This window comes from Lutra lutra, chromosome 9 (assembly GCF_902655055.1).
Source record: "Lutra lutra chromosome 9, mLutLut1.2, whole genome shotgun sequence".
Classification (NCBI taxonomy): Eukaryota; Metazoa; Chordata; class Mammalia; order Carnivora; family Mustelidae; genus Lutra; species Lutra lutra.
In genome coordinates this window covers 90,144,459-90,156,772 of record NC_062286.1, presented here as the reverse complement: position 1 = coordinate 90,156,772, position 12,314 = coordinate 90,144,459, and the positions used below count along the sequence as shown (strand labels likewise).

The 12,314-nt window shown below is 38.7% G+C and overlaps 1 protein-coding gene across 1 annotated transcript in view; it reads right to left on the bottom strand.

The window, feature by feature from the left end:
• Positions 1 to 12,314, bottom strand: part of SH3RF3 (SH3 domain containing ring finger 3) — a 364,818-nt gene that overhangs the window by 134,265 nt on the left and 218,239 nt on the right. Inside the window, exon 3 of the mRNA XM_047745167.1 lies at positions 371 to 466. Coding sequence (XP_047601123.1) covers positions 371 to 466 — 96 coding nt within the window. The remainder of the gene's footprint in view (positions 1 to 370; positions 467 to 12,314) is intronic.

Below are 12,314 nucleotides of genomic sequence, written 5' to 3'. Positions count from 1 at the left end.
GTTTGCAGGGACATGGTGAACGCTGCCTTCTCCTCTGCGGCTGGGGAGACTTGAGCAGCAGCACCCAGGAGAGCCTGGGGAAAGCGGGTGCCAGTACAGGATTTCCGCGAAAAGTAGGGAAAGCCCGCATCTGGGCCCTCCTTCACTGCCCACACAGTGAGATGGTCTGCAACCGGGCCTGGGACAGACGATTCAAGGAGCTGACACAATTCTCATAGCACAGCAGTCTGTACGAAAACCCAACACAGTCCCCATCTCCCTCTCTTGGAAGAGTGACTCCCAGGCCAGGAGCCCACCCCTGCCCCCTGCCCCGCCTGGTGACACAGTCAGCAGGGTGGAGAGGGACGCGCGTCTGAGAGCGTGACCTTACCTCCACGTACAGCAAGGGGAAGATCCCAATCTTGTCTCCCAGCATGCCTTCTGCCCAGTTGTCATCCACTCTTCGGATGACGGTCAGGATCTCGTCCTGTGGTGGCCACAGCCCATCACGAACACAAGCACGTGGACACGCAATGGAACACACACAACAAAAACAGAGACCAGTCAGTACCGCAGAAGCTAAGAAAAGATCCTACACGATGATGCAAAGAAAGGCTTATTATCCATCTGGGATCTGACATCCAGAACAATCTGCCCTTACATCTTCACTCACAGTCTCCCGCTTTCTCTCTTACATATTGATTATAGCTGCAAAAATCCTCAAACAGAAACGTGTGGTAATTTACAATATGGCTAGTATTTTAAAATTCATGTTCCTATTATTTATTTACTGAAATAAAATTATTTTGAATAAAAATAAATTCAGCAAGTATAAAGCTTTTTAAGTTTCTGGCTCCATCCACAAATGAAAAATGACCCAATCCAATTCCATTTATTTAGAGTCGTGGGTACAAAAAGCTTTGGATAACCCTCCTAAATTCTTTGGCAATGCAGACAATGCCAAGTATAGATGCACAAAGTGGAAACAGATGGAAGGGAAAGGAAGAGGCATGAAGCATGGAGGAAGAGGAGCTTTCCGGGGAGACTGGCAGCCTGGCAGTTGTGAGAAAGGACGTGCCCGGGATGCCTTCGCGGGTGCCAGATGCTGCAGGGACACGTGACGGGGGTGCGGAGAGGAGGGTGGGAGAGAGAAAGCACTGAGCAAGGATGGAGAACAAAAGGGAGAACCCACCAAAGAAGAGGAGTGGGGAAGGGAGACAACACAGGCAGCAGCAAGTGCTAAGAGGGCCAGACAGGGATGCCACAGGCAAAATGGCGCCTACACCAGGGGTCTGTGGCTGGCCTCTGTTCCCTCTCCAATATCCACCCTCCTCTCAGTATGCCATGGGCTGTCTGCCAAACCACCCCGCTCCCTGTCCCGCCACATCAAAACCTCTCTGTCACTTGTCCCTCAACAATCTGCTAGGGACCACCTGGCCCATCTGGGACTTGTGCTAAGGAGCTGATGGCCAGCCTAGTGGGGTAACCCCTACTGGATTTGAAGGTACCATCTGAGTCCTTAATACTTTAATGGGAAGCAATAATATAGGATTGGTCGGCCTCCCTTGGTTAAGAGGCACATTTTAGGCCAGCATACTACATGAAATTACCAGAAAACCTGGCTTCCCTGTGAGCTAAGGGACCAAAGAGATTTGGAGTATTCATCTGGGTCAAGGTAGAGTCACCTAATAGGAGTGGGAGATGTCTTTCAGAGAACACAGGTAGCAAAAAGCAAGGATGTGTGTCTGTGAGGGGCAGCTCGCTGTGGTCTCTTCCAAACCTCTCTTCACCCAGGGGTACAGAGTAGAGCCTAGGAACAATCATACCCCTCATTTTCTCTGCCCTCATTCCAGCCTCCCAACTTCAAAAAATTCCAAATAACAAAATGATCTGTGATTTTAGAATATTCTTCTCTCAATTGATACAAGCCAGAAAAATGCAATAGACACTACAAGGGGACCATATCATTTCACCTGTTACAGGGTAGTCGGTTCTCAGGCTCCAAAATGATATTTGTAATGGATTCCTATTCTAGCTCAGCCATTAGAATGTATGGGCTTTTCTGGTAACCATCAGCCAATGTGGTCAACTGGCTAGAGGGGAGATGTACAGAAAATGTCCCTGAACTCCCATGCCTTGCTCACCTCACAAGTTCACAGCTTGTAAGAGCCCTGGGCCTGTGATGAACTCAGCTCAGATTCAGCCAAGGGAAGCCCCTAGGACTTTGCTGATCATGCAAAGGGAAAGAAAATTGAAGGCTTCCTACATATCAGAGTTTTTGCAACAATAAAATAGCACAATAAAGACATTAAATTTTGTAAAATTCAAAAGAAAAGAATGCCAGGTTAATTTTGGTTTAAAAAAGAGAAATTACCACACTATACACTCTATTACTTAAGACTCGTCTAGAAATTAGAGCCAAAGAAATAAAAGAATATAAAACAGAAAGCATTAATGTTGGAAAGAACGTATAAAATTTTTTACCTAGAAAAAAACAGTGTCAACTAAAATTAGAATAAATTTGAGAAATACTGCAAATTCTAAACTACATACATAAAAATCATTAGTTTACTCATACACCAGCAATAGTAAGTTAGAAAATGTGATTAAAAGTGGCTATTAACAAAAGTTCTCTAATACACTGTATATGCCAAAATTAATTGCATAAATAGTAAATCTTCAAATGTTAGAAAAAACCTTGAATACTCAAGAAGAAAATATGAATAGATGTTTAATCTTGAGCTTGGGAAGTTCTTTTGAAGTATGATAACAATGATTTGGCTACACAAAAATGAAATTCTCTATGCTAAAAACAAAAAGGCAAAAACCTAGTTAAATACTTGGAGGATATATTAGAGACAAAGACTTAATATCCATACTATATAAAGACTTAAAGACATAATAGAAGAAAAAGACAAATACCTTAAAAAGAAAAATAAGCTAAAGGTAAAAATAAGACAACTCACAAAAAAGAAGAAAAGCAAATTGCCATTCAACATATTTTTAAAAGTTATAACCCACAAATAAAAAAATATAATTGTAAGAAAGAAGAGTCTTCTTTTTCTTCAATGTTTTATTTGCCTATCAAATTAGCAAAGAAGAACATAAAGCCAACTCGGAGTTTTGGTCAGGATGGAGAGAATAGGCACTTCATCATTTTTGGTGGACACAGAAATTTATAGCATGCAGTTTGTCAATTTCTATCAAAGATCAAAGCCTGGATACCCACTGATTGAACAACACTTCTAGAGACTCTACACTAGGAAAATCAAAGATGTGCAAAAAGATTTAGCTCTGAGAGTGTTCATTACAGTGTTGTTCAATTAGATGGAAACTATGGACAAATGCACAGCAGAAGAGATTTGTTTAACTAAATTGTGGTACTGTCTGCCAACTCCAGCCATCCTATACTACCTAAGGAGGAATGGGGGAAATGAAAACATGCATGTGGAGTTCACAGTCTAGCAGTACAGGCTCCTTAAAAGACTGAAACCCAATAATAGGACCATAGGACTATACAGTGCTCTCCCTCTTCCTAAACACCATGACCACATTACTAAAGGCCAATTTACAGCAATTCTTTTTACCTGGTACACCATGTCTGTCTACCAAAAAAATTACTACTAGACATACAAAAAGGCAAAATAAAACAAAAACCAAAAATATAGTTTGAAGAGACAGAGCAAGCATCAAAACTATAGGATATATGACTCAGACATAGCCAGGATGTTGGAACTATCAGATGGGGAATGTAGACCAACTATGATTAATATGCTAGGGGCTCTAATGGATTAACTGTACAGCATGAAAGAACAGATGGGCAGTGTAAGTAGAGAGATAGAAAGTCTGAGAAAGAACCAAAAAAGTAATGTTAGGGATCAAAAACACCATCATAGAAATGAAAAATCTCTAGATAAGAAAATTAGTACTCTGAACTTGGCTGAGGAAAGAATCTTTGACCTCAAGTACTTCTCAACAGAAACCTCCAAAACTGGAAAGCAAAGAGAACAAAGACTGGGGGTGGGGAGAGAACAGGATATTCAGGGACTGTGAGACAGCTATAAAAAGTATAACCTATATATAATGGGAATATCAGTAGGAGAAGGAAGGAAGGAAGGAAAGAAGGGAGGGAGGGAGGAAAGAAAGAAAGGAAGGAAGGAGGAACAGAAGATATATTAGACACAACAACAACAACTGAGAATTTCTCCAAATTAATGTCAGACACCAAACCACAGATCAGGAAGTTCAGAGAACACCAACTAAGACAAATGCCAAAAACCTACCTAGGCATAGCAAAGTACCGAAAATCAAAGATAAAGAAAAAAAAATACTGAAAGAGGCCAGAGGGGAAAAATACCATATCTATAGAGGATCAAAAATAAGAATCACACTTGACTTCTCTAAAACCATGCAAAGAAAAGAGTAGAGTGAAATATGCAAAGTGTTGAGAGAAGAAAACCCACCAGTCTAGAATTACGTACATTAGCTTCGCTAGTGAGGGAGAAATAAAGACTTTCTCAGAAAAACAACAATCAAAAGAGTTTGTTGCCAGTAGACCTGTCTTGTAAGAAATATTACAAGAAGTTCTTTAGAAAAGTAAAGTGCACCTAAGTCAAAAACTTGAATCTACATAAAGAAAAGAACATTGGAGAAGGAATAAGTGAAGATAATATAAAACTTTTATTTTTCTTGTTCTTTGTTCAAAATTAAAGTAGCAGCAATGCATTCAATTACATATGCTATGTACATATAATATATATATATATATATATAATGTATATACTTATACAAGTGTGTAAGTGAAATGAATGACAGAATGATATAAGGGGCTGAAGAAAAGAGATAGGATTATTTTATTATTATAAAGTATTCATACTACCTGTGAAATAGTACAGTGTTTTTTGAAAATGAGCATTATTAATTGCAAATGTATATTGCAAACTCTAGGACAACTACTAAAATTTTTTTAAGGTACAACTGATATGCTAAGAAAGGAGAGAAAATAGAATCACATAAATTGTCCAATTAAACCGAGAAAGCTAAAAAGAAGGAAGAGAGGAAAACAAAAATAAGAATGAAAATCAAGGGCAACAAATAGAAAACAGAAATAAATATGGTAAATATTAATTAAAAAATATCAAATAATCACACTGAATGTCAATGGTCTATATTCACAAATTGAAAGACAAAGATTGTCATAGTGGATCAAAAGTAAGATCCAACTGTGTTGCTATGTTATCTACAATAAACCCTTAAATTTATTTTTATTATGTTCAATTAGCCTATATATATGTGTGTGTGTGTGTAGATATCATATTTTATATATACATATATATCAGTTTTTGATGAAGTGTTCAACAATTCATTAGTTGCGTGTAATACCCAGTGCTTATCACCACATGTGCCCTCCTTAATAGCCATCACCCAGTTACCCCAACCCCCCACCCTCCTCCCTTCTGTAGCCCTCAGTTTGATTCCTGGAGTCCAGAGTCTTTCATGGCTTGTCTCCCTCTCTGATTTCTTCCCATTCCTGATTTCCCTCCCTTTGTGACCCTCCACACTATTCCTTATGTTCCACAATATGAGTGAAACCATATGATAATTGTGTTTCTCTGCTTGATTTATTTCACTTAGCATAATATCCTCCAGCTGCATCGATGTTGATGTGAATGGTGGGTATTCATCCTTTCTGATGGCTGAGTAATATTCCATTGTATATATGGATCACATCTTCTTTATCCATTCATCTTTATCCACTCATCTGTTGAAGGGCATCTTGGCTCCTTCTACAGTTTGTTTATTGTGGATATTGCTGCTATGAACATTGGGGTGCCTCTCGTTTTCACTACATGTGTATATTTGGGGTAAATACCCAGTAGTGCATTTGCTGGGTTGTAAGATAGCTCTATTTTTAATTTCTTGAGGAATCTCCAGTTTTCCAGAATGGCTGCACCAGCTTGCATTCCCACCAACAGTGTAATATGGTTACCCTTTCTCCACACCCTTGAAAATCCATTTTAAATATAAAGATACATGTGAATTAAAAGTAAATGTATGGAGAAAGATAAACCATGATAACACTAATCAAAAGAAAGTGGGAATGGCTGCATTAATTTTGAACAAAACAGAATTCAGAGCAAGGAATATTGTTGGGGATAAAGAAGGAGATTATATAATGATAAAGGACTCTATTCCCCAAGAAGACATAACAATCCTTAATGAATAATGCATTTAAGAACAGGGAGTCAAAATATATTAGTCAAGACTTAAATAACTCCAAGGAGAAATAGATAAATCCACTATTACAGTTGAAGACTTTAACATCATTCTATCAAAAATGGACCATTCCAGCAGGCAGAAAATCAGTAAAGACATAGTTGAAGGCAACAACATCTATCAATCAACAGAATATAATAGTCATCAATAAACTATCTCATCTAAGAACAGTAAAATATACATTGTTCTCAAACTCACATGGAACATTCACCAAGATAGATCACACTTGGGGCCATAAAACACAACATAGTGGAATTAAACTAGAAATCAGTAACAGAAGGGTGACTGGAAAATTACAAAATACCTGGGAATTGAACAATACAATACTAAATAACTAAATCTTAAAATATTTTCAACAAAAGAAAATGAAAACATAACTTATCAAAATTTGTGGGCTGAGGGAAATTTATAACATTGAATGTATACATCAGAAAAGAAGAAAGATCTAAAAATCCACAATCTAAGCTTCTATCTTAGAAAACTAGAAAAAGAAAAGCAAATTGAATCCAAAGTAAGCAGACAAAAAGAAATAATAGAACTTAGAACAGAAATTAATGAAATTAAAAACAGGAAACTGATAAAGAAAATCAACAAAACCAAGAGCTAGTTGTTTGAAAAGATCAATAAAATTGATAAGCCTCTAACCAGGCTAACTAAGAAAAAAAGAGAAAGGACAAAAATTACTACTATCAATCATGAAAGAGAGAACATTACTACAGATCCTAGACATTAAAAGGATAATAAAGGAATATTATGAACAATTTCCTGCCTACAAATTTGATAACCTAAATGAAATGGACCTTTAACAATGTAATCTGTCAAAATTCAATAAGAAATAGACAATCTGAATAGACCCATATCTATTAAAGAAATTGAATCAATAATTAATAAATTTCCAAAACAGAAAGCACCAGATCCAGCAGAGTTCATTAGTGAATTCTTCCAAACATTTAAAGAAAAAGTTATAACAAATTATCTAACAATCTCTTCCAGAAGGTAGAAGCAGAGGGGTGACTTCCTAACTCATTCTGTGAAACTACCATTACACTAATACTGAAACCAGACAGAGACACAGCAGGCAAAGAAAACTACAGACCAACATTTCTCATAAGCATAGATGCAAAAATCCTCAACAGAATATTAGCAAATTGAATACAAAAAGTTTAAAAAGAATTATTCAGCATGACCAACTGGAATTTATCCTAGGTATGCAAAGCTGATTCATCATTCAAAAATCAATTAATATAATTCATCACATCAACAAGCTAAAGAAGAAAAAAAATCACATCCTCATATCAATAGATGCACAAAAAAGCACCTGAAAAAATCAAACACTGACTTATGATATTAAAAAAAAATCTTTTAGCAAGTAAGAAACAGTGTGAAACTTCCTCAACTTATGAAGAACATTTATGAAAAAACCCTACAACTAACAGTATAATGGTGAGAAACAAGAAGCTTTCCTGCAAAGTTCAGGAATAAGGCCAAGATTTCCTCCTCACCGCAGCCTTTCAACATCATAGTGGAAATCTATTAATACAATAAGATAACAAAAGGAAATATAGGGCATACAAATTAGGAAGGAAGAAATGAAGCTGTCTTAGTTTGCAGATGACATAACTGTCTATGTAGAAAACCTAAAAGAATCAACAAAAAGACTCCTGGAACCAATAAGCAATTATAGCAAGATTGCAGGATATAAATCTAGCAAAATACCTATAAGAGCTATATGAGAAAACTGCAAAACTCTGATGAATAAAATTGAGAAAACAAAATAGAGATATGTTCCATGTTCATGGATAGGAAGACTCAATACCATCAAGATGTCAATTTTTCTCAATTTCTAGATTTAATGCAATTCCAATTAAAAGCTCAGCAAGTTATTTTGTGAATATCGACAAGCTGGTTCTGAAGTTTATATGGAAATGGAAAAGACCCAGAACAGCCAACACAATTTGAAAGAGAAGAACAAAGACTGACACAATAGAACTTCAAGCCTCACTTAACATTACATTACTGAAGACAGTGTGGTATTGGTATTAGAATACAAGAATAGACCAATGGAGCATAAGAGAGCATTCAGAATTAGACCAATCTTCAACAAAGGAACAAAGGCAATACAATGGAGAAAGATAATCTTTTCACAAGATGATATTAGAATGGTCGGACATCCACATGTAGAAAATGAATCTAGACACAGACCTTACAGCATTCACAAAAATTAACTCAAAGTGAACAACAGAATAAATGTAAAACACAAAAATATAAAACTCTCAGAAGGTAACATAGGAGAATATCCAGATGACCTTGGGTTTAGTGATGACTTTTTAGATAGAATATCAAAGCCTGGTCTATGAAAGAATTGATAAGTTGGGAATCCTTAAAATTAAAAATTTTTGCTCAGCAAAACACACTGTCAAAGAGCATAAAAAATAAGCCACAGGTTCATGAAAATATTTGCAAAAGACATATATGGTAAAGGACTATGATTCAAAAAATACAAATAACTCTTAAAACTCAACAGTAAGAAAACAGAGGCACCTGGCTGGCTCAGTCAGCATGTGACTCTTGATCTCAGGATTGTGAATTCAAGCCCCACACTGGGCATGGGGCCTACTTTAGAAAATAAGAAAACAAAAAATCCAATTTAAAAATGAACTAAAGATGTAACAGTCACCTCACCGAAGAAGAGACACAGATGGCAAATACGAATATGAAAAAATACTCCATGTTATATGTCATTTGGGCAATGCAAATTAAAACAACAAGATGTCACCACACACCTATTAAAATGGCCAAAATTTGGAACACAGACACCACCAAATGCTGGCAAGAATGTGGGGTAACAGGAACACTCATTCATGGCTTGTGGGGGATAGAAAATAGCACAGTTACTTCCAAAGACAGTTTGGGGGTTTCTTACAAAACTAAACATACTCTTAACTTATAATCCAGCAGTTACATTCCTTGGTATTTAACCAAAGGGCTGAAAATTTACATCCACACAAAAACCCACTCAGGAGATTAAGAGTCACTTATGGTTTGTCTCCCTCCCAATCCCATCTTGTTTCATTTACTCTTCTCCTACCCCCTCAACCCCCCATGTTGCATCTCCTCTCCCTCATATCAGGGAGATCATATGATAGTTGTCTTTCTCCGACTGACATATTTCGCTAAGCATGATACCCTCTAGTTCCATCCACGTCGTCGCAAATGGCAAGATTTCATTTCTTTTGATGGCTGCATAGTATTCCATTGTGTATATATACCACATCTTCTTTATCCTGAAAAACGATCTGAGAATTTTGAAGGGGTGGGGGGTGGGAGGTTGGGGGCACCAGGTGGTGGGTATTGTAGAGGGCACGGATTGCATGGAGCACTGGGTGTGGTGCAAAAATAATGAATACTGTTATGCTGAAAAAAATAAAAAATTAATAAAAAAAAAAAAACCCACTCAGGATATTTACAGCTGCTTATTCATAATCCTAAAGCTTGGAAACAGTCTAACGATGTCCTTCAGTAGGTGAATGGATAAATAAACCGGTACATTAAAGACAAGAGAGTCTGATTTAAAGCTAAAAAGACATGAGCTATCAAGCCATGAAAAGTCATGGAAGAAAGCTATATGGATATTACTAAGAAAAAGAAACCAATCTGAAAAGGTTATATGTTATGTTATTCCAACTCTGTGATACTGTGGAAAAGGCAAAACTATGGAGACAGTAAGAAGATCAACGGTTGTCAAGGGTTGGGAAGTAGGGAGGAAAGGGATGAACAGGTGGAACACAGAAGATCTTTAGGGTGAAAACACTCTGTACGATACATGATGGAGAGACACATCATTATAAATTTGTCCAAACCCACAGAATGTACAACCCCAAGAGGGAACCCTAACATAAACCATAGACTTTGGGTGATTATGATGGGTCAGCGTAGGCTCGTCAATGGCGGTTACAGTATGTGCATCTCTGAGGAGAGGTGCTGATAGCGGGGGAGGCAATGCACGTGTGAGGCTAGGGTAATGGGGAAATCTCTGTACATTCTGTCAATTCAGGAGTGAAACAAAAATTACTCTACAAATTAAGTATTTTTTTAAAAGGTAATAGTGCCACAGAGTGATGACCGTGGACACACTAGAGCATGCTAGAACCATGCAGACATGGCTCACAAATGTAATGTTGAGAGAGAGCAAAACTGGACACAAAAACATATATGTATGGTCCATGTCTTTGAAGTTGAAGAATAGATACAACTCATCTGTGGTGTTAGGCACACGGGAAGACGGAAAGGTTGAAGGACTGGGTGCTGGTATCTTACCATCCCCCCACTGGGTAGAGAGTATGAGGATAGCTGTATAATTTTGATTAGAGGACTTGATGATATATTATGGTTTATTTAGTTTTAAAGGGTTTTTTTTTTTTTTGAGGTAATAGTCCATTCAGGATAGATAAGTCACAACATGCCTTGAGCACTGAATTTGATCCTAATACCACTCTAAAGAGACATCACATATGGAGAAAGTCAACCATTATGTGGACAGTCCGAAATCGAGTCACAGAAAACCAGAGAAGAAAGTGGTATCCCTAAGCCTGAGACATGAGAAAGCTGGGTGGGAGGCATGGAAACTGTCTTTCAGCCTTGGCATCATTACCACACTGAAGAGCTGGGCTCATTCGGAGTCACCCGGGAGGGCAGGACACACACCGAGGGCTACAAAGGACTGAGAAGCAGACACAGCCCCATGTAAGGGAAAGCTATCCAAAAACAAGTGTCCCCTCTTAGGCCAGGGGCTCTGTCATCACTCCAAGTGTTCAGCAGTGCCAACCTGTTCCTTATGTGACCACAAATATGCAAGCATCCCCTAAGAGCCATGCATGGGGAAGAAACACTATCCCTTCCCAAGAAGAGCTCAACACTGGCTGGGAGAGGTCTGCTTCTAACGTCCACTGATACAGTGTAAGTACAGTGAAATCCCAGCACAATGCAGTAAGTGGGGTTCAAAATCCAATCCTGTCAGCTACTGTGAAGTTAGTAAAAGGAGCAGGTGGAACCTGCCATCCCCACCTGCCTCTCAGATGCAAGACCAATGCAGTCCCTGCTGTGGTTTGGTGGGACCTGGTGGGAGGTCTCTGATCTGGCCCAAATACTGATGGGGGCAATTCTTGGTCCTGTGGCTGGCTGGGGTTTCATGGCAGTGGTAGGATTTAGAATGATCCTATTTAGCTGGCATGAATTTTGTTGGGAAGACTGGGCTGGGAGGACAGTGGGTACAGAAACCCAGGCACTCTCCATAAACACAAATAAGTCAGTTTACCTAGGAACATCAAGAAAGGTTTCCTATAGCTCTGACTCTAACCCAAACTCACACACTAGAGACAGCCTCCAAGGAGGAACATTTGAGTGCTGGGCGATGAGAAAGTTCACCCTATCATGTCAGGGCTACCAGCATGAAATCTGTTGTGTTCTGGAAACACTGATCACTTCTCTTGTCACCATTGTAGGACCGGGGAAACAAGGACCCTTTTTTGGTGGCTAGATCACACTGGGTGTCTGATTCACTGTCAATATTTCAAAAAGCTGGAACCAGTGCTTCCCGAAGGATAAGAAAAAGGGAAAAATTCCTGCTCTGGGCCTCTTTGGAATACAGAGAATTGCTCCCCCCTCAAATAGTAAATGAGCTTTCCATATGACAGTGGCAAGACTGAGCTGCGTGGTTCAGACCTGAGTTTTTGGTTGCTGTTTTGTAGAGAATGGTGTCCCCTGCATGTCACACTCGACGTGGTGGGCTGCTGGTGGCCTGAGAACAAAGCCATGCTGAGTGGAATGCACAAGGAACAAGAGGGCTTGGCCTCTATAGTGCTGTGCTCTGTAACAGGTCAGCAAGCCTTTCTAGAAAGTGCCAGACAGCCAATATTTCAGGATTTTGAGGCAATCCTGTCTCTCTCACATATTCTGTTTGAGTATGAAAGTATCCAGAGATAACATGTAAAGGAAGGAGTCTTGCTATGTGCCAATAAAACTTTATTTACACAAAGGACAGACGGTGGGTAGAATCTGAC